General features: G+C 48.4%; 1 protein-coding gene across 10 annotated transcripts in view; it reads left to right on the forward strand.

Annotated features, from left to right (window-relative positions):
• The window catches only part of Frmpd2 (FERM and PDZ domain containing 2), a 115,817-nt gene that overhangs the window by 64,863 nt on the left and 28,258 nt on the right, over window positions 1-22,696 (forward strand). For all 10 annotated transcript variants that reach the window (XM_013508802.1, XM_013508806.1, XM_013508801.1 and 7 more), the window contains 8 exons: window positions 3,527-3,737; window positions 10,137-10,237; window positions 11,625-11,717; window positions 12,340-12,447; window positions 12,542-12,658; window positions 15,561-15,766; window positions 18,278-18,382; window positions 22,130-22,223. In XM_013508802.1, the coding sequence (XP_013364256.1) occupies window positions 3,527-3,737; window positions 10,137-10,237; window positions 11,625-11,717; window positions 12,340-12,447; window positions 12,542-12,658; window positions 15,561-15,766; window positions 18,278-18,382; window positions 22,130-22,223 (1,035 nt within the window). The remainder of the gene's footprint in view (window positions 1-3,526; window positions 3,738-10,136; window positions 10,238-11,624; window positions 11,718-12,339; window positions 12,448-12,541; window positions 12,659-15,560; window positions 15,767-18,277; window positions 18,383-22,129; window positions 22,224-22,696) is intronic.

The following is a 22,696-nucleotide window of genomic DNA, read 5'->3' on the forward strand; positions in this document are numbered from 1 at the left end:
ATATGTATTGAGCTGCACTGCTATAAAGATGGGTATCCATTTTCAGTGACCGTGTGTCCATGAGCTGCCACCTCCCCATGTCCTCATGCTCCACCCTCCCTCCCCATGACTCCCTCTGCCACAGTCTTTGTCTTGTTCAAGTGCAACCACCCACCCACCTACTTTTCAGGAAACTGGGAATGTGGTCCTGCATCCTGTCCTTCCACCCCATCTGTCACTGGGTGCTCCCCACTGAGACTCATGTCCTTTGAATGTCCTTTCATCACCTTCAAAGTGGCCTTTGAAAGGACCGATCCAATCATGGTTTTCCACAGTGAGATGCTGTCTGTGGAGCTACGCTTTCTGCAGAGACAAGTTCACATCCCTCGGGGTGACGAACATGTTGAGCTCACCCATGTGGCCCCAGCCCTGGCTGGATCTTGCTCTCTAGTGGTTATGCATGCCACCTTGATCTCTAGGTTGTCACACCAAGACTTCTGGGTTCCAGGGCCTCTGGACTCAGCAGCCTTTCCCTGTGAGGCTCTTCCTAACCGTTCTAGGCCCAGTCACCAAGAGAGGCCCGTCTCCATGAATAAATTCAAGGACCTACAGCTTGAAAGGCATTCCTGATCAGCTGCCCCAGGACATTCCCACCTGGTAGGGTGGGTGCTCCTTTGGTCCTGTGGCTTCTTGCCTGTAATAGGCTCTTGCTTTTATCCACACATGTACCTGTCTGGAAGACAGGGAAGCTCTGTGGTCAGGAACAGCATCCTACAGCCTTTGCAGCTCCATGTGGAGTAACAGTATGTGAAGGGGAAGTGGCTGGTCCATGATGATTTGTATGGAAACATAGTTACTCCGTCATCCCCCTCTTTTGAGAGTTTGCTTTTCATGTTTCACTACTGCAAACAATATCATGATATTTATCACTGGAGGGGATGCTTTTCCACATCTTGCATCTTCTGTGAGCAAGGTCTCAGAGTGTCACTATTGGGTACAAGAGCTGGGAGTGTGTCCAAGCACTATGTCTGGGTTCTATGTCTGCCTGTCTCCTTTCGTCCTCTGGGAGTAGAAGTCATTCTCCCTGTCTTTGCTCACTTGATAGGTAAAAGCAATTTCTCACTGTTTCTTTACTCGGCATTTCTTTGATTGCTGAGAAGTTGAACGTTTCCCAAACGTTTCTTAGCCATTCTTCTGTAAACTGTCTCAACAGCTTGTTACTCCGTAGTTATATTCAGTCCCTGGGGAGCAAGAGGACTCACTGGGCTTTTCAGATGTCTCACTTGTGCTGACTCAGGCAGGACCTGTCAGTGCTGTGGAGCGTGCGGTATGGACCTCAGGCAAGCTCTGGCTCTCCCAGGGCCCCATCCTACGGCCTGTTTCCCTGTGGCCCTCACGTGGGTGACTCCTGTGTGCCTGAACGCTGCAACTAACCTGGACTGAGCTCTTGGTATTCCTCAGTTGCTTCCTAGGTGCTATAGGGCTGTGAGTCACCCACACTGGGTGCAGGAACCGCCCACTCTCCTTGGTGTGCTGCTGGCTTTCGGACACTCTTGGCTCTGCTTCTTCCCATTCCTGAAAGGTCATCAGCTCTTGGCTCCCCAGCCCTTGCTTCAAGCCCTCTAAACCTCTCTGAGCTGAGATCTGACTTCCATGGTCTCTGCTGAAACTCTGCTCCCCTGGGGTGTTACCATCCACTGTGATGAAGGCCGGAGTCTCAGTCCCTTCAGGCCTGGTGATCAGAAGGCTGGCACTCCTGCCATGCTGCTGGTTTCATTTTGGCATGCCTGACACCCTGTTGTCCAGCATGGGCTGTAGAGTCCATAGACTCGGGTGGGAATCCTGCTCCTCCACTTCCTTGCCTTGGGGCCAGGAGCAAGTTATCAGCTCTCTCTTAGCCTCAGGTTTCCCCTTCTGTAAAGTGGGCAGAAGGGCTCACTATGGAGGGGAAAGGTGGGAATCAGTATACCTGCTCCCACTGTGCCCATCATGGGCATGCTCGCAGTGAGGGCTGGGTGCCACTGGCATCAATGTCACCAAGTGATGTCACATCAGCATGAGTGCCTCAAGTACTGGTGTGAGACCCTACACAGTTTGTACACATGCTGCAACCTCTATTCCCATCACTCACTCCCCTCCATCCATTCTTGCCTATCCCACCTAAGGGGGTTGATTCTCATGGCTGGTGTTTTCAGTGGGCACAGCACTGGCAAGGAACCAGCTTGCACCAAGGGGAAAGGGGCTGTCTGAAGGACTGGTGCCCACTGACACCTGCCAAGGGGTACCATGTCACCATGGGGTGATGGTGCACACTCACACATGCACGTCATGCATTTCGCCTCACTGCACACACTCCCCACAGCACACATACTACATGTACATGCCCTACACCTACTCACATGTACATACATGCAGGAAGACATTGCACACATACTATAAACACACAAATACCCTCTCATATCACACACATCTTATACATACACACCACACACATGCACACATACAGAGATACCACAAACACACAACCACCCTCACATCACATACACCCCATACACACCCTGTATACTATAAACACACAAATACCCTCTCATATCACACACACCTTATACATACACACCACACACATGCACACATACAGAGATATAAAACACACAACCACCCTCACATCACATACACCCCATACACACCCTGTATACCCCACCCCCCATCAACACACAAGTGTAGACCCAACACACGCATACACAGAGAGAAAACTGGAGCCCACAGACACTGTGCACGCTGGTCTTTTCTTCCTGGTTTTAGCATGGAACAGATGGTCTGTGGATAATGTTTTTCTTTCTCAAAATATAAAATTGGCTTTGTGCAAAGCCTCATTAACTCAAGAGACCTATTGATAGAATCCCAGTTTTTATGAATGCTGTAATTAGTGAAGTGGAGAGTCCCTCACCCCCATGGCCTCAAGTTGAGGACATCACCAGAGTTATTTAGCCAGCTTTCCTGTGCAGTGGGAGAAAGGGAGGTGTCAAAGGGAGGGTCCTGTGCGGTTGCTACAGTCATGTTCCAGGAAATGGGATCTTACATGAGACAGTACTACCAGGGCAAACTAGGCTGTATAGAGATTAAGGGTAAAGGGTAGAGTCCACAGGGCAGAGCCTGATTTGGAGATCCCTGGCTATTTGCTGTCCCATTTGTTGTAAGATCACTTGGGGGACAGATCTGTAAAAGGGGAATCAGAACAGGGTAGTGGCAGCTAATCTTACCCGAAGCCCTGCTTCTACCCGCTGGCATTCCTGGGAATACTTTGGGTTCTCCCTATGGACCAAACTCCTAGGCTTCCTGTCTGTCAGCTAAGCTTAGGTTTCTGAAGCACAGTTCATTAACAAGTGCTAACGGGGAGGACCTGAATCCCCAGGACTAATCACAACCCCATTAATCACAGGCAAGCAGCCTCTCCATGCAGGAAAGGAGGGCTTAGTGGCTGTGGAAGGCTGTGGAAATGGCATCACTTTATGTGTTTCTGTCTTCATCTGTCTCTTCCCCACTGCAGGCCAGCAGAAGGTTGTGCAAACAGCCAGTTTGAGTCCTGCCCACCAGGCCCCATGGAAGCCTCTCAGCTGGAATCAGAGACTGTCATACTCAGAAAACGAGTTGTTTGCACCCAAGGTGCAGGATGGTGTGGGAGACCTGCTGAGCGTGTCGCTGGAGAACTTCAGCTCTAATGGCACCAAGGAGATTGGGGTAGAAGCAGTCAGAGGCAGGTGGGTTTCCTCTGTTCTCTGAGCCCACCTAACCAGAAACTGGTGTGCTGAGCCATCTGCACTTGAACCAACTGTTTAAAGGGTGTCAGACACCTAAGGAAAGGAGACATTCATTGGGTTGCTTCCAGCCAAGTCCAGAGATTACAGAAGCCTGGCCATGGGATGGGTTAAGCCAAGCACTGTAGGGACAACCTTACCCTCCTACCATGTTGCTCTTTCCTAGTGGTAAAGAAACAACTAGATGATAACAAAAAACGGAAGACAACAATGTGAACAAATTACATTAAGCCCATTCAGCTTTCTCATAAGCCAGGTACTGTTCTACCCACTTGTACACATCAACTAATTTGACTTGTAAGACCCTTTTGTCTTAGTTACCTTTTCTTGTAGCTGAAACAAAATATATGACACCGAAAGTTAAGGGAGAAAATGTTTATTTGGCTCACAATTTGTAAAGGTTTCTATGCATAAGTGGCTGGCTCCAAGGCAGGATGGCACGGCAGACAGGCATGGCAGAGGAGAAATAGTTCATGGCAGGAAGAAGGTAGCAAAGCAAGCAAGCCAAAGTGACAATAGCAGCTTTTATATTCTGTCCCTTTTGTATTCTTCCAAGGATATTCAGTTTAGGATGATGCCAAACCAATCAGTGGGCTGATTTAGTAATCACACACCCTTAATCCCAGCATCACACACTCTAGATCCAGCCACCTCTGAAAAGACACACCCCATGACTGCATGAGGCTTTGAGGGGACATCTAGATACAAACCATAACACCTGTGAAGTATTTTCATTGTTCTCCCCACTTTACAGGAGGGAAAACTAAGAGGGCAGGACTCAAAGACACTCAAATAACTTCTGCCATGAAGCTGTGCTCCCTTTCCTTTTTGTGGGTGACTTTTCTTTCAAACTTCCATGTGAAAATAGTGAGCTTATAAATGCAACTTTTCATTGTAAAACCATGATCCATACATTTAAAAATAGCCTGGAACTTGGATTACACTTACATTGAAAGTTATATAAATAGCACAGACTCCCAGGCAGAACATGGCTAGCGAGGGTTGCTGCTGCAGGAGCTGGGATGAATTGTACATTTGCTTCAGTAACAAGGTATTGATGATTGATCTGAACTCATATATATAATATCTATATATAGATTATATATAATTATAATTATATATAAAATTATATCTATATTATATTATATCTATGGTGAGGGTAATTCTTAGGAAATTATTACCCAAATTCTGTTAGTGCAAATGTACATCCCAATGCAGTGAAAGTCAATCAATAACAGGGAACAAAACCTGTGCATCTGTTGCTGTACCCTAAAGTGTACAGTGGCATAAAGCAGTGTGTTAGTGTCTTAGTCACTCTCCTCATCACTGAGACACAGTACCTGATACCTCACATTCAACTCATGGCAGCCAGGAAGCAGAGAACATGAAGGGGTGAGTTGGGAAGGGAGCCAAATCCTTTTAGGCCACGCCACCAATGACTTGCCTCTTTCAACCAAGCCACACCTCTTAACCACACATTTAACTATAAACTCATCAGTGGACCAATCAATATATGATCCAATCACCTCCCAAAAGGCCCACCTATGATTGTATGAGGCTTTAGGGGAAGATCCACATGTAAATCATCATAGCTAGGTTTTTGTTACTGGGGTCAGATACTGAGATAAACAATTTAAAGAAGGAAAGGTTTGTTTTGGCTCATAATGTCAGAGAGTTCAGTCCATGGTCAGTTGGTGCCATTGTTTCTGGGCTGTGTTGAGGCAGCATGTCATGGTGGAAAGGCATGGCAGAGGAAAGCTGTTCACCTCATGGCAGCTAGGAAATGGAGAGTGAGGAAAAGAGCCAGAGATGCAGGGCCTGGGACAAAATGTACCTTTCCAGAGCATGACCCCAGTGACCTACTTCCTCCAAGTGCACCCCACTTCCTAATGGCCCATTCAGCTGTGAACTCATCAATGAACTAATCTTTTGGTAAGGTCAGCACCTTCATGATACAACCATCACTGTAGGCCCCACTTCTATGCATTGCTATCTTAGGGATCAGTCCCTCAATGGTTGAACTTTTGAGGGTCATTTCAGATCCAAACAAAACCAGACAACAATCACTTCACTATTGTGTTTCACAATTATCTTGGCTGAAAAATCAGGCAGAGCTTTGTTGAGGGTTTCTTCTACTTCTTTTGGTACTGGCCAGGATCACGATGGTCCTTGGTGGATGCTGGGTGCTATGTGGGTTTGGAAGATCGGAGATACCTGTCCTTGTATGCCCAGCCCCTCACTGTGGGAGGCTGGGATGTGGAGAGTGCTGGGTCCTCCATGTAGTATCTCCATGTAGTAAGGTTTCACAGGGTAGCTCTGGCTTTGAGAGCCCAGGAAAAGGTTGTAAGTCCTCTCAAAGTGTAGGCCTGGAGCTAGCATGTGTCAATTTGACACACTCTTGATTAACTTTGTTCCAGGTTGGCACAGATGTAAAGCAAGCAGAAATGGCCTCTACCTCCTCATGAGGGAATGTGAAAGGGTCTGTGGCCAATTTTCATCTTTCATCTAAACTAATAGCACTATGTTGTTCCAAAGGCACCTATGACTGACTCAAGGCCACTGTGTTAGCCTTTTGTTACTGTAACAAAATACCTGAGGTAATCAACTTAAAAAGAGGTAAGGTTTAGTTTGGCTCAGTTTTGAAGGTTTCAGTTTATAGTTGGTCCTCTTACTTTGGGTCTGTGGTGAGGCAGTACATCATGGCAGAAGTGTGTGGTAAATGAGCCCCCTTTCACATCATAGAGGTCAGGAAGGGCAGAAAGGAAGAGAAAGTGGCAAGAGTCCCAACATATGCTGCATGTCCACACCCCCAGTGACCTCACTTCTTCCCAAGGCCCTGCCTCTTAACAGTCCACCACCTCCAATAGTGCCATAGGCTGGGGGCCAAGCTTTTAACCATGGCTTTGGAAACATATCCAATCCTAGAAGCCACCTGGAGAAATGCATTGAAAGCAAAGCTTCCTCCCTGAGGATGGTGGGATTTCTAGGGGTCACGCAGAGTCAGAGCTTTGCAGCCTGCTTGGCAATGACCTTCCCACCAGGATGCAAATTGAGAGTCCTTGTAAGTTCTCTAGCTGCTCCACCTTCCATTTATGTGTTTTAGTATATCAGTGTCCACCTTTATTAACTCACTCCAGAGGTTACTAGGAACCTTTAGATGAAAAGGGAAACTGAGGACTTGCCTTTGAGTTTTGGACACCTTGGAAGACCCGCAGCAGCACAGCCTGGGATAATGACTTAGTTTGGGTGGGTTTGGGAGTGAGTACAGAGTGAGCCGGGGAAGAGAAAGTCACTACAGGGTGGGGTCATCAGAGTAGCTGTCAAGGGCAACCAGGGCTCTGTTCCACTGAGAAGCTGCAGAAGCTCCCCATGTTTTTCTGTCACAGGACAGGTGGGTAGGTGCTTTGCACTTGCTCCCAGCCCCACTGGTCGAAGGTCATCTGTGGGAGGATGGGCTCCCTCATATTTTGGGTAAGGTTGGAGGTGGGGAGTCTCACAAGATGTACAGGAAACTTGAGGACAGAAAGAGAGGAACACTGTCAGGGTGAGCTGAGCCTGGCCCCGCATGCTGCCCACCATGTCTGTGGCTGAAGTCTGCAGTGGGTAAGAGTGACGAGAGTGCCCATGGGACACTGCCAACCTTGGTGAGCTGGATGAGACATTCAGTGTTTCTGCTGTGGCTCAGCTGAGGTCCCTCCAGCCTAGGTTGTGGAGTGATCCTGCTGCCACTGGAGCCCACTTACATTACTTACCCAAATGACTAGTGCTGTGTGGTCCTCAGCAAAGTGTTCAGTGTGTCTATACCTCAGTTTCCCCACCCCTCTAGGGGTGTTAGCAGCCTTCAGCTGTGGGAATGAAACTGTCACAAGTGCTGAGTATTGGCTGAGTCTGTGGTTGATGCCCTTTCTCTGGTCTTGAAGGGAAATGGTGGGACATCGGCCCTTGAGAGTGAGGCCTGGGGAAGGTTGTTTGGGGATGTGACATCAGATCTTCTCTAAAGAGTAAAATTTGGGCTCAGTGAGAGCAAGGAGAGGAACCCCTGTTAGTCCACTGGAAAGAATAGTTAAGCAGCAGCTTCATGCCAGCCCTGGGCCAGGTGCAAGGATTCAGCCAGGAGTAGAACAGACATGCGCCTTGGCTCATGGTACTCATGTGCAGCAGAGGTGCCCATACAGGATGGTGTGGGAAAGAGTGTCATTCTGGTGGCTTGGCAGTTGAGAAGGGTGACCAGAGAGGGCTGCAGCTGGGATGGGAAGGGTGGGACAGCCTCCCCATCTGCAGGCGGGGTCCCCACCGCCAGCACCATTGCTTACTTAGCACCTCTCAGAAGAGAGGCCAGCAGACGACAACCCTGATGTATAGCCCCTGCCCCTGCAGAAGTCAGCCACTGCTTTCTGTCACTGCTTTCAGAAGGCTTTTTTGACTGGCCAGCAAAGAGCTAGCTCCTCCACATGCTGGCTGCATTTGGGCAGTGCTGCATCCCCTCCATGCTGATATACTACTTGCTTTCATCTGCCTGCTCTGCTCAGCACTGAGACTCCCAAGGGAGCAGCAGATGAGCTGTCTCCCCAGCTGTGAGGCTGAGTGTGGAGGTTTCCATGAAATGGACTTTTTAAGAAAAGGCTTGCATTAAAGGAAATTTTAAATTGTGGTAAAATACCCAAACCATAACATGTACCATCATAGGCATTTGTAAGCATCCACTCAGTGGCATTCAGTCCACGCACCTTATTGTACAACTGTCAACACTGTGCAGCCACAGAACCCTCTCCAGCTTCCCGAGCTGCAACTCTGCCCCGTGCAGCACCTACTCCCTGTTCCACCTTTGCCTAGCCCTGACGGCTGCCATCTATTTCCTGTCTACATATGTGACTACTGTAGGCACCTCCTACATGTGGGCCCATGTATCACTTGTGCTTTGGTGACCTGAAGTAAATGGCCTTTAAACAGCTGTGGGGGCTTGTGTGGCACAGATCACCTGAGCCACTGAAACCTGGGGCAGAGAAGCCCTTCCTTTCCTTCAGAGACCACACATCCTCAGCTCCTCCCATGCTGCTGGGTTTCTCCTGCCTTTGAACCCACCAAGTTCCTCCTGCCCAGCAATCCCTCTGAATAGCACCAGGCTCCCTGCCAGGAGCTCCTGGTATCACTGCTTTAGGGTATGCTGAGGGATCCAAGGATCCCAGACTAGCATACCTTACTGTGGTCCAGCTATCTAGCCTATGGCTGGGTGTTGGGGACACTCTGAGTGGTGGTCTTCTCAGGTGGTTGGTCATCCAGCTGGATATCAAGACTCTGAGTACCCATAGCTTTGCATCTGTTTTCTGAAGGTATATTATCACTGTGCAGAGCTGACCCTAGGAGTGAGGCATGGTCACAATTATAACCTTCATTCTCTGAGTGCCTGGAACAATCTTTGCTTGCTAGAATGTTGTGTGTATTAGTCTGTTTTCTGTTGCTATAACAAATTAATGCAGGCTCAGTATCTTATAAAGAAAGGGACTGTCCAACCAGCATGGTGCTGGCTCTAGTGGGATACCATTTCTCATGGCAGGTGGCACTGTAGTGACAAAGCATGTGAGAAGGATAGATCTCACGGTGAGACAGGAATCTGGAGACAGAGATGAGGGACTGAGGTCCTTCAGAACTGCATGATCCCTTCTGAGGCCATGACCCTCCACCTCTAGGCCCCCACCTTTTAATGGTTCCACCACCTCCCAAAACCACCACACTGAGACCAATCTTCTAATGCATGAAACCCTGGGGGACAAATACCTCCAAACCCCAGCACTTGCAGCAAAGGCTGGGGGGAGCCTACAGAAACACTTCCTGATTGCAGTGTGTGTGATTGGGACATCCAACTCGAATGGCTGCAGTGGTCACACAGGTAAGTGACTGTGTGCGGCCCTCGGAAAGACAGCACATGGAGGGTGGTGGGGCATGGCCAATGCTGCAAAGGGCCTTCTTCTAACAGCAAGGACAAACCACAGAACACCAGGATCCATGGGGAATGCTGGTATGTTACACTTACCACCTGGTTTTGGTGCCGTGACACCTGGTTTCCCAGGAAGACAATTCCTAGTCTATGACGGAGCAAATGGGGTCTTCAGCAGCCACATATCCAACCCAAAGGTGGAGCGTGGGAGGTTATCATGAAGTCTGTGTGGATTCACAGGCAGAAAGATCTTTCTGGTGGCTCCTGATAGCTAAATGAGGTTTCCGAGGGGTCTGTCCATGGATCTGGCCCAAACCTGCCTTCCCCAGGCCACCACCTATACTCAGAAACACCAGTGGAGCTGCTTTCTAGGGACGCTTCATCTCACCTTATCCTTTTCCCCACAGCCCCTGCACTGGCCAGGAGCATCAGGACAGTGCCTGTTTGATCCAGAAGCCAACGACTTGTGACCTTCTTTGGGGGCCACTTGTTCAGAGCATGTGCCCAGGTAATTACCATGGCCAGGTTGGGGTAGAAGAAGCCTTACTTGTGATGATTGTTGCAATCTTTTGCCACCACTTCATTTTCCTTCTCAATATTCACAATCTTTTCATTTTCTTAAATGATTCCCCAAACTGCTAGTGTGTGGGAGGAGCTTTTCCCGTCTACATCTGGCTTTGGTTGGGTTAGCTTCAGTGAAGCGCTTTCCAGGACCAAGATGGAGTGGTGTGTTCAGAAAAATGCACCAAGGCTTTTGGTTCTGCCTCTTTAGTCTCCAAAACACACACACAGGGCAGGCAGGACTCCACCTGCAAGTACCCAGCTGGCTATAGACAGAGATTTTACACCTAGGGGGAGTTTTATGCATGAGGCCTGGGGGCTGGATCTGGAAGAGCACCAGGCCTCTCTCCTTTGTTGACTCTGCCAGGCTCCTCCTTGCTTGCTGGGGGAGGCAAAGATGTGGGACAACTGTTGTGGTGGGCCACCACTGGGGGGTTCCCATGTGACAAGCATCAGGGCGTACCACCTGTGGCTCCAGCTGGCAGGGAACGGCCATAGGGCTCTGCTATGGGTCTCTTCCAAGACCCAAGTTAGGAAAGTGCTCTTGGGGGCTGGAGCAGGGCTGCCAGTCCCTATCCCCCTCTGACTGTTAGGGGGCCATGTTAGCCAACTTTCAATTATTCTAACAGATACCTGAGCTAAATCAGCTTATAAAGACTTTACTTTGGTTCATGGTCTCAGAGGTTTCCGTTTGTGGTTACTTGGCCCTGTTGCTTTGGGCGTACAGTGGCATAAAATATCATGGTGGAGGGGATCTCTTCACCTCATGGCGGCCAGGAAGAAAAGAGAGAAATAGAAAAGGGCCAGGGACCCCAAATCCCCTCCAAGGGCACCTCCCACCATGACCTAACTTCCTCCCACTTGGCGTCACCCCCTAGAGATTTCCCACCTCCCAGGAGTCCACAGGCTGGGGACTAAGTGTGCGTCACAAGGGCCCGGGGAGGACCCTCCAGTCCCAAATGTGGCAAGGCCCAAGAGGCGAGGGTTGTGCTGCCTCATCGCTGAGCTTTGGCTTTAGTCGTCACTGCCACCAATTAAGTCACAAGGCAGGAAAACTAAGCTATACTAAGTCATGTAGAAACAGACTCACGTCCCACCCCTGCCTGGCCTCTGCTCTCACAGCTGACTTTAACTGCTCTGACCCGTGAAGCTCAGGGATTCCTTTCCAGTGTGGTGGGAGAGTAAATGGGAGCTACTTTTGCTTTCAGGGTTGTGTGTGTGTGTGTGTGTGTGTGTGTGTGTGTGTGTGTGGTGTGCACATGTGTGAAATCTGGTCTCCTCCTTTTCTATTGGGGGGGATGGGACACAACATAGTGGTGTGATTCCCCCTCCAGGGTCACAGAAGAACCGGAGAGAGAGCTTCATCCCTGAGCTGGGTCGGGAACTCGTGCACGTGGCGCTGAGGCGTGACCCACACCGTGGCTTTGGTAGGAGCCCCCGCGGGTGAGCCCAGCCTTTCACAGCTGGCAGAGGGACAGCTATGTGCAGCTCTCTCTCCGCTGACTTTTCTGCTCCCCTTTGCCTGCCTCTCCTCTCCAAGTTTGCCTTTGTCAGTGATCACTTCCTTTTCCTGTCTTCAAGAATCCCTAAAGAGCAATGGGACTTTGGGGTTAAAGATCTCCTTGTCTGAAGTGTCCTCAGGGTGTATCTAAGCACAGGATAGAAAAAGATTTCCCCTAATGCTGCACCACAACCTTTCTTAGATTCTCAGTGGTGGGGAGGAACGGCCAATATTTCTTACCTTTTGTTATTGATCTTATTTTAAGACCCTTAAAGCCATATAAGAATAAAGTCCAGACACAGGGTCCTTGATTTGAAATCATCTCTGTCCTGTCTCTGGTTGTCAGCTAGAGCAAATCTAGTGTACATTGGTGGCCTGTGTTTCCAGCGTCAGCTGCGATAGCTGAAAAGAGAGAGCCCTTTTCTCCTCCCCATGTGCTGCACCCAGGTCCAAATATCAACAGTGCCACTTGCTCGCTGTGTGAGCCCCAGCAAACAACCTAAGCTCTCTGACCTACAAAGTCATTAAAATGCCATCTTGGATTACAGGTTTTGTTATTAATGAGGGAGAAGATGTAGGCCAAGCGAGTCCTGGCATTTTTATATCTTCTATTATACCTGGAGGACCAGCAGCAAAAACTAAGAAGATCAAACCAGGTACATTTTTGATGAACTGGCCCGAGATGCTGTTTTCAGGATGCATGCTTTCCTGTTTCCTTGATGGGACCTCTGAGATGTTTTCTTTTTCCAGGAGGGCAGATCCTAGCCTTAAACCACATCAGCCTGGAGGGCTTCACATTCACCATGGCGGTTAGAATGATTCAGAATTCTCCTGACCACATAGAGCTCACCATTTCTCAGGCAGAAGGTACGTGTCCACCTGCTTTCAGAAGTTGAAGGCCTCCTCTCTTCTGGGAGGTACTGAATACCAAAGGCTGCGTGGCCTTTGCTGCTGTCCTAATGGTGGTGGCCTGCAAAGAGCCAGTGTAGCAGTACAAATCAGTAAGCTCTGTGATTTTGGGGCCAGGGCGGGCCCTGCTTCTGCTTACTGATAGGGGGCCATCACTCTGCTTCCTTATTAGCATCCTGTGCTTTTCTACCCTCTTCTCATGTGAGAGGGAGGACATTCCTGTGTCACTCAAAGGCTTATTGAAAGTAGCTGCTCTAAGGCTTCTTGTGGCCTTACCTGTGGCCTTGCCTTTTAGTATGTGGGCAGATCTTCTCCAGAGGATACCCTATGGCTCTCATAGCACTGGCCTCAGGGTCACTGTCTCTGTTGGATGTCACAGCATTGCCACTTCTTCCCAAGGCAGTTCAGCAATCCTTGAATTTTCTTCCACATTCTCTGCAGAGAGAGGCACTCAGGCCTTCTCTTCAGTTGTCCAGAAACAGAATGCAGATGATTAAATATCAATCTAGGTAGTCCAAGGATGGCTTGCTGTGCTGGAGAGTGTATGCGTGCATGTGTGTGTGTGTGTGTGTGTGTGTGTGTGTGTGTGTGTGTGTGTGCAGATGGGTGTGTAAAATATTGGCACTCAAAGTCTGCAATGTTTAGACCACAGCCTCACAACAGAATCCAGACAATGTGTCCTTTAATGTGATAGTTTAGATCTAAAATGTCCCCCAAAAGTCTCATGTGAAAGTTGACTGGATCATGGGGGTGCTGTGCTCATCAGTGGGTTCATCCATGCATGAGCTCATAGCTGAATGTGCTATCAAGAGGTGGGGCCTGGCTGGAGGTGGTCACTGGGAGCTTAACCTGGAAAGGTGTATTCTTGTCCCTAGCTGGCTACTCCCTTCTCTCTCTCTCTCTGTCTCTCTCTTTCTCTCTGTCTCTGTCTCTCTGTCTCTGTCTCTGTCTCTCTGTCTCTGTCTCTGTCTCTCTCTCTTTCTCTCTCTTTTTCTCTCTCTTACTCTCTGTCTCTCTCTCAGCTTTCTGGCTGCTTTGGGTTGAACAGCTTTCCTCTTCCAGTCCCTTCCACCATGCTGTTTTGGCTTTGGAGCCAGCTAACCATGGACTGAACCCGTGAGCCAAAGTAAACTTCTTCTTTAAGTTGTGGGTGTCAGGTATCAGTGATGGAAAAGTGACTAAGATACCCATAATGTTTAGGAATTATGTGTCCTCTCACTGCAGGGCCCCAATCATCTGTTGGGAATGTGGTTCTTGTCACAATGAGTGTTCCTTCTGCAGTGGGCCCATTGATAGAGGAAGAGGTTTACATAGTGACACTGGCTGGATCTCCTGGGCACAGACTTGATCACTATGAATTTCTATCTGCTCAGGCTGCTGTTGAGGCAACCAGTGCAACCTGAGTGGGATTTTTCATTATGTTTTTTTCAGTACTGGGGATCAAACCCAAGAGTGCCCTGCCACTAAACTGCCTGGGCTATCTTTAAACTTGAGATCCTCCTGCCAAGGGCCTATGATTACAGGTATGCACTGCTCTGCTGGCATAAATTGAGTTTCAGTCACCCACAGGAGATCACCTAGCCTGTGCTTCCATCAGACAGGACACAGTGGTGCAGCCTGGCTTTCAGTTCAGTCATAAGTCTTATCCTTATCTCTTGTGGAGGGTGTGGAAAGAGATGAATAGATGCTTACAATACTGCCAGAAGGAAAATGACTGTAGATTTTGAAAGAAGTGGCCAGGATTCTAGCATTTCCTCTCATTACTGAATACCTTTAGATCTGAATAACTCAAAGCCAAATCCATTAAATCAAATTCATTCAAATTAAATTCATTCAATATGTGAGTTTGGGCATTTCCCTGGGTGCTGATGAGTCTATGTCAAAGTAGAGAATCTACCTGTACATTTATATATTCAGGTCTAAAGAAACCCTAACTCTCGTGTCTTCCTCCCATGTATGTTTGTTGAGCATCTATTATTAATACATTAATAGTAAATACCTTATTTTTCATATGTACTAAGCTACTTATGCATATGGGTATATATAATGCATGCGTATATATATATACACACACATAGACACATTTTTATCTTTCTTTCTACATATATAAAACCCTCTCTGACTCTATAAATAATCCTGAAGACTTACTAATCCTACAATATTATTGGTAATGATTAATCTCTATTTTAGATATAAGGAAGTTGTCCAAGGTTTTGCCCATGGATTCCCCACTTCCTGTTCTTCTTTCCATTCTGTGCTGGGTCCAGGCTTACTGGGCTGCACAGGAATCGGTGACCCAGCCTCCACGCACACGTGCCACTGTCTGGTTATCACCAAGCCCCCCGAGGTCCCTGCATGCTGGTCTCTGGGTCACATGCTGTTTGTGGCTATGCACAGCGGGGTCTTTGGGAGAGGGCAGGGCTAAGAGCAGTGCTGTGTGCTGGTCATGGACTGGGGACAGGATGCCTCCACCTTGAGACTGTGCTTTCTCTTCTCTGAGCTGGGATGACACTTTCCTGGGATCTTTTGAGAAAGCAGAAAGATCTTTCTTCTCTCTCCATCTCTTTCTCCCATCATGTGACAGTGCTCACTAAGGGCAGCTGGCATCGTTTGCTCTCCTTGCTCATGTGGTTTCATAGTTGATCACACAAGTGGCCTCCATTTCTGTTTCTGAATCACTTGCAGAACCTTCCCTTTCTCCATTCCAAATGTGGTGCCCTTCATGAGGTGTTAAGTTCACACCACCACCCACACCTATGAAGGGATTCTCTGTCCCCAAAGGAAAACTGTCGCCATACAGAGATAGCACCGCGATGCCAGCCTTGCCAAGCTGTTGACCTCTTCTCGGCTTGCTTCACAGGTGTTTGTGGAAATGCCCCCAGGGAAGGAAAGGACAGCATGGCCATTTCTGGCGTCTTCTCTACAGACATCCTGAGTGCCGGGCACCCGGGCAGATTGTCACCACACACATACAACCAGCACAGAGACCCTGAGGAGCAGGAAACGGCCCAAGCACAGAGCCCCACACCCCAGCAGAGGCCTCCATGCTCGCCTCTGCCAGTGAAGGTAACTGTTCCTTGGTCCACTTCCTGGAATTTAGAGTGTCTCCCCCAGGTCCTGTGCTCTCTGTGTGCCATGTCACTAGAGGTCACTCAGTCCCTCTGACCCTCAGTCTCTTCATCTGCACAATGGAAATAGGTGCTTGCCCTGCATGGTTGTTGTGGGGGTGCCTGGGCCCCTGGCTCAGTGTTGGGCCCCTGGCAGTGTCGGGGACCAGCTCCCTGCACCACTAGTTAGAATGGTTATGGAGACAACAGCAGGAAGTGGGTGGCTGTCTGGGCTGGGTGCAGGCAATCAGGTGTCCCATGATCTTGGCCTCTAACTGTCGCCAAGTTGGCACTCAGAGGCTCTGCTCTTGACTGAGAGCCTGGGGAGGAAGAAGATTCAGTCTGGCCCTGGCGAACTGAGAGTCCCGCACTTCAGGCCCAGCTCCCCCTACCCTCACTGTCTGTCTCCTTAGAGTCTCCAGTGGCCCACAGACCATGCTGTAGCCCCTCCCATTTGCTTTGGGTCCCTGTCACTGACAGTTATGGTCCATGTCACTCTCTGTTCCTGCTGAGGCCTGGCTGGAGACCGCAGTGGGGCACAAATGGGGACAAGCTTATTGCCTCTCTGTGTTGACACAGGTTGGCTGTCCCTCTGCCAGCAGCACAGCTCCTACCAGGCTCCCTGGCCCTGTTGTCCATTCCTGCTCATGCCCCAGGCTCAGGTGGTACAAGCCCTAGTGTTTACTGGCTTCTTGCTGGTTCCTAGAGCCTGCCAGCTCCTCTGAAGTTGGTGGGTATTTGCCTGGTGCAGAGGTCAACAGAGCATGTAGGGCTGACGTTTGGTGCTTACCATGTGCCTGGTAGTGCATTGGCCCACCATGTGCTCTTAAGGAGGCTCCTCCAAGCCTGTGTAAACCTGTTCACCCGCCAGCCCTTTTATATGTGCAGTGTCTGAGGCATAGGGTCAAAAGTGTCATGCTACAGTCCACAAGAAGTTTATGGTAGAGTTGGGGCTGAAGTCTGAGGTGTTGGGGTCACAGCTGACACTTGCTTCCCAGACGACTCCCTGTGAGGCTCCTTTGGTATGACACAGGGCAGAGAGGGCCTCTGTGCCTCTGCAAGCTGGCTTCTGGGGCCAGCAGAGAGGGGCACAGAGAAGGGTGTAGTGGCTTTTCCACGCCACAGAAGGCCGTGGTACACACTGCCAGACCCATGTATTCCAGCTTCCTCTAGATCTCTTGGCCAGCTTTGTGTCCTGTAATCTCTGCCTTGAACTAGTGATCACTTGGCCTGGCACTCAGATGCTGGCTTGCTCCTTCCCACCCTGAGCTTTTGCCTCAGCCACGTCTGGCTTTACATTTCACTGTCCCTTTTCCTGGCTGCTTGTACTTGTGTCCCTGAGCCTCCAGACCATCACATTCATACTTTTTATCATGTAGCTATGGGTTAATTTGTTGGCAATCTCTTTGTTAAAAATCTCTACCCTGCTAGGCCTGTGTCATTGCTGCCATCTCCCCAGCAACTTGCATAACACCTATGTCTTAGTCCATTTCTTGTTACTATAACAGAATGCCATGGACTGGGTAAATGGTCAGGGAAAGGGAGAAAGAGGAAGAAGAAAAGGGGAACAGATGAATTCTCTCTTTTTACATATAACTCACTCCCAAAATAATTTATCATGCAGATTGTGCCTTCATGATCTAATGATCCCTAAGGTCTCTCATGATGGTATTAACTGTCATGATTGTCATTCAATTTCTTTTTTTTTTTTTTTTTTCTGGTACTGGGAATCGAATTCATGACCTTGCACTTGCCAGGCAGGCACTGTGCCGCTGAGCTAAATCCCCAGCCCCACCATTCAATTTCATTAGGAGTTTGCAAGGGGACATTCAAAAATAGCATCCTGGCACATGATAGCTGCTCAATAAATGCTGCTGCATGATTGGATGAATGGGTGAACAAATGTTATATGACTGCTGCCCCGGTACCTAGCAAAACATCTGCTCCGTGGTATGGTCATTGTTCTCTGCCCTAAAGCATGCACCCATTGTATGGCAAAGATCTAACTAAGAACAGCGGAAAGCCCTCTGAGGTTGTCTTTTGCCTCAAGCAGCTGCTGTGTCACTGATGTCCAGCATGCCCACACTTGGCTGGCATTGTTTATGGGGCTCCCAGGAAGTACCTGGACAACTTCCATTCTAACACTGTGAGTGCAGACGGCAGGGGACCTGCGTTTATTGGGACCCTGACATAGTTTCAGCACAATTTCAACTACACAGACAGAAGGGAATCAACCTACTCGCTCTTTGGACTGGGAAGTGGGCACTGTAGAATGGGAGAGGTTGGGCAAGGTTATGTGGGGAGGAACTGCTGCAGCCAGAGGGACTCCCTCCTGGCCAATCTGGAAGCTTACGCTGTTTCTGGGTGCAGTGCTGCCTGTTCCTGGGAGCAGGTGAGACTCAGAGGAGTCTCCTGTGCAGGCAGGGCAGGCATCTCATGCTTCTTCTTTTCTATTTGTTGTTTGGGGCAGGGTGTTGGTACTTCTTCACCTCCATCACCTCTGGAAACCAACTCAGGTGAAATCTACTTTGTAGAGCTGGTTAAAGAAGATGGGACCCTTGGATTCAGCGTGACGGTAAGTGTTAGTGGGGCTTGGAAAACAATTAAAGAACTGTCCATCTGGAGCCTTGGTGGGCTTTCCACCTTGATAATGTGTGCATTGTGTGTAAGTGGCATGTGGAAAGTGGGTGAGCCAAGAAGGTGCATCGGAGCTACCTGTGGGGAACAAGAGTTCAAAGACAGACTGAGAAACACAGGGCAACTTGAGGTTAAGGCAGGGGCAGACACTCAGGAGCTCCAACCATGGGAGGAGGCAATGTGGGTAGAAGTGGAGGACATGTCCTTATTCTGATGGTAAGGTGGAGTACAGTGAGAAGATGGAGCTTCAAGTCACAGCCAAAGTCAAGAGGGGTTGTCCACTGTCATCCCAAGTGGATCATGGAGAAGCCTTGTATTTGGTCCTCCAAGTGGATCATGGAGAAGCCTTGTATTTGGTCCTCCAAGGGCAAGGACAAAGTTCAGTGTGTAAGACCTCTGTCCAGATTGACACTTTGCATTTGGCTTCTGAGCTTTACCCGGCAGACCCCTGATGAGGGAGGTGACCCATGTAACTGAGATCGCCCAAAGATTTGGAGAATGGAGCACACAAAGGTGGTGAGAGTTCAGAGCCACAGGTTGGAGGGTGCTTCTCTTATTCCCAAATGCTGAAACTGTTACCTTGAGATCCTGCAAAATATCTGGATTTCAGGAATGTCATTGTTGCATTTAATTGTTGATTGAAAAGAGAATGGAATTTTCCACCAGGTAAGGAAATGGTATGACCAGTGGAGACTTCTAGAGGTAATGTAAGAGATGGTGGGCGTGCTTTGCTTTCCTACATAATGCTGTACATCTCGATAGAACAAGGATCCTGGGCTGTTGGACCACCCACAGGCCATCAGCTTGTCAGTCAGTGTTTTTTTTTTTTTTTTCCGGTACCGGAGATTGAACTCATGACCTTGTGCTTGCCGTTCAGGCACTGTGCCGCTGAGCTAAATCCCCAGCCCCGTCAGTCAGTGATTTTAAGAGAACAAGTAAGACCCCAAGAAATAAGGCTTGTGGGTCCGCAGAGAATGAGCAGGCTGGTATCAAGGACCACCAATTTATACTTGACCTGAGGTAACAATCCTAACAGACATCAAATGTAGCTATTTCTCATCTGAAACACTTGCTAAAGTTTAGATTATATATGCATATGCATATGCTAAAAAGTTGGTGATTTCCTTTGGCTGGCAAAAAAATCTTAGATTTTCTTTGTAGAAATTTAATTTCAGAAATAATTATGAAGTGTCTTGCCCAAATCCAAATAGCCATCAAGCAAATGAAAAACACTCAAACTTATGAGAAGCCATGGGAATATAAATTAAATTAAAATGAAACTTTATAACTATCAGCTTAGCCAAATATAGCTGATGAGATGCAGAAAAAAAAGGACTGTTGTACAAATCTGTTAGAAATGTGAATAATTATGTGCACATTCACATTGGGATACAATCTGGCAACATATATTATAATGAAAATGTACATATCTTTGAGTCCATAGAAATAGAAACAAGATTCCCAGTGTACATGGAAAGCTATACATGTAAGATGTTTAATGCACTGTTGCTTGTAGTGATAAAAATACTGAGGAAAAATGACTAGGACCAACTGAGGAAAGGCTGCATGTGCTAAGGCTCGTGTATACACAGACACCAAGCTGCTGCCATTAAAATGAATGGGCACTTGGTCCAGCCACATGGAAAGACTTTCATGACACACACACCAAGCAAGCAAGAGAGAAGTGGACAACGTGGCTAGGAGGCCTCTTTCTGTGCAACAGGTAACCTAGGCGAGAGTGTATACATTTCTGTGCTTGTCAGTGAGAAACCAATGACCCCAACTAGTGGTTTGAAATGAAGCTGTGCAACTGGGAAGGGAGAACTGTATCACCCTCCTGCAAGCCTCTCTAAACAGCAGCTGCAGGAGCTAGACAGAAAGAGGGCAGAAAAGGCAGAAGGCCACTGGTAGGCAAGACTGAGAGTTCTGGTCTGCAGCTGCTCAAGAGGGGGATTGGAAGCCCTTGTGTGATGATTGATTGCCTTGTGGTTTTACAGTAGCGATACTGGAAGTCTAGTTCCAAAGTAGTCTTGGATTCATTGAAAAACTGTTTAACCAGGTCTCAGAGTCTGGGTTAGTCAGCTTCCTGTTACTATAACAAGTGCCTGAGACAATCAACTTGTAAACAGAAAAGGTAATTGTGGCCCAGAGTTTTAGAAGTTTCAGCCTATGATTGGTTTGCTCTATGTTTTGGGTGGTGGGAAAGGCAGCACATCAGAAGTGAGTGAGATAGGAGAGGAAGTGGGCTCCCACAATCCCCTTTGAGAGCACATCTCCAAAGATCTTAAGACCTCCCCACATCTAAAGGTTTGGCCACCTCCCCAAATCATCCATGCTAGGGACCAAGCCTTATCATGGGACCTTTGGGGACATTTCAGATGCAAACTATGGCAGGGTTGTTCTGATGCCTGGTGTGGGCCTGGTGTGTGTCCATCATGAAGCTTAGGCAGACTTTTATTAAATCATTTCTATATGATTGTGTGAGCATGGAAAGAAGTTAAAAGAAAAAATTAAGATGTGTTACATACACGTACTAACTTCTCACAACGAATGTAATCATGGACTGCAAATATGTACTAATAAAAAGAAGAGTGTAGATACTAGATGCCCAGCTATTACCATTTACTAATGTGTTATCCCCTATCATGGGATTGGAATGGGGGCACAGGAAATGAGTAAAGAGGAAGACATTCAAAAACTGTGCAAGAAGGCTGGAATACCATTAATAAAACATCTGTCTATCTGTATGTCTACATGTGAAAAGTAAATTAGAAGAAAAAAATAGAGTTAACTCTTGGTCTTTTGCTCTGTAGGGTGTTCATGATCTATTGCTCAGTTAAAAACAGTAAGTTGCAAATGCTGTGTAGTTTAATTCTGCTGTTGTATCCACCAACAAGCCCATGTGCACACAAATGTGCCAAGCATAGGCTTCAGGCCCATTGCAAATCTGCCTCTGTTGGTTGCTACAAGAAGAAATTTGGTACATCCTGTGTGACTCTACTTACCAAGCACTTGCCATGTACCAGTGCTTGGCTGGGGGTGTGGCTGGGCTTCCTTGTCACCTGTATAGTTATGTTCTGTGCAAACACCTAACTTTATTGCTTGGTGGTGAGTGCGGTCTACACAGGCCAATACAGAGGACAGTATTGGGTGAGATGGGCAAAGGGAGAGATGGGTACCCAAACCCCTGATGAGGGTATCAGTCTAACCCACCCAGCAATGTGACACATGGATGCAAAAGAAAGACAAAGGGAGAATTCTGCAGTTGAGCAGCTCTCGGATGACTCAATGTTCTCTCTGGAACAAAAGGCCTTGTCTCCAAAAGCTCACGGCTTTTTTGGTATCAATCAGGAAGGTGGGTGGGGGTCCCTGCATAGTGCATAGGGAAAGAAACTTTGTAGCAGTACCAGGCACAGAGGACTCCCATTAGCAAGGCACAGATAGTTTTGATGTATGCAAGGCTGGCATCTTTACTGCCAGGAACATTTGTTTCAGTATAGCCAGCTCTATATGTCTCAGTAAATAAGGTGAAGGAGAGGTCAGGGACAGTTATGGCCAGGGCTTTGTTTCTTAGGAGAGAGGAGCATGGTGATCTCCCACAGATGGGGGCTGGAGGGGCTCCCTTTGTTAGGGAGTTTAGGGAGGTTGGGGTGATGGGTGATGAGCTTTCCTTGGTGTCTTTCAGGGTGGTGTCAACACAAGCGTGCTCCACGGAGGAATCTATGTGAAATCCATCATCCCTGGAGGCCCAGCTGCCAAGGAAGGGCAGATCCAGCAGGGTGAGGGATGGGGTTGTGCCAGGAGCTCTGCGCTTTGTGGCATAAGACCCTTTGGGTCAGGTGGGGAGCCTTGGGCCCCACCCCCACCTGCACTGGGACCCCTTGCAAACCATTGCCAGAGCCTTCTTTCTTCTCCCAGAGGGGAACCTTTCACCTTCCTGCTCCCACTGATACATTCGAGGGGTCTACGGTTTGGCGTGGCAAATTGGGACACACAGACAAAGTGATATAAAATAGATCTATAGGCAGGTTACTGCTGGCCTTCATGGGAGAGTGCTGTCTCCCTTAGAGGACAGAGCTGGCCCTGGCCCCCAACCCTGCAGCTGCTTTAGTATTGGAGGGGATACAGTAACCTCCTTGCTACCCTGCCTCATGTCTCACTGCTCTGAAGGAAAAGAGGGATTTTTTAATTGTTCTCCAAAACTGCCAGAAACAACCCAAAAGAGGCACCTCAAGTCTCATTATCTAGTCTG

The sequence above is a fragment of the Chinchilla lanigera genome, unplaced genomic scaffold (genome assembly GCF_000276665.1).
Source record: "Chinchilla lanigera isolate Chin_1 unplaced genomic scaffold, ChiLan1.0 scaffold00155, whole genome shotgun sequence".
Taxonomy (NCBI): Eukaryota; Metazoa; Chordata; class Mammalia; order Rodentia; family Chinchillidae; genus Chinchilla; species Chinchilla lanigera.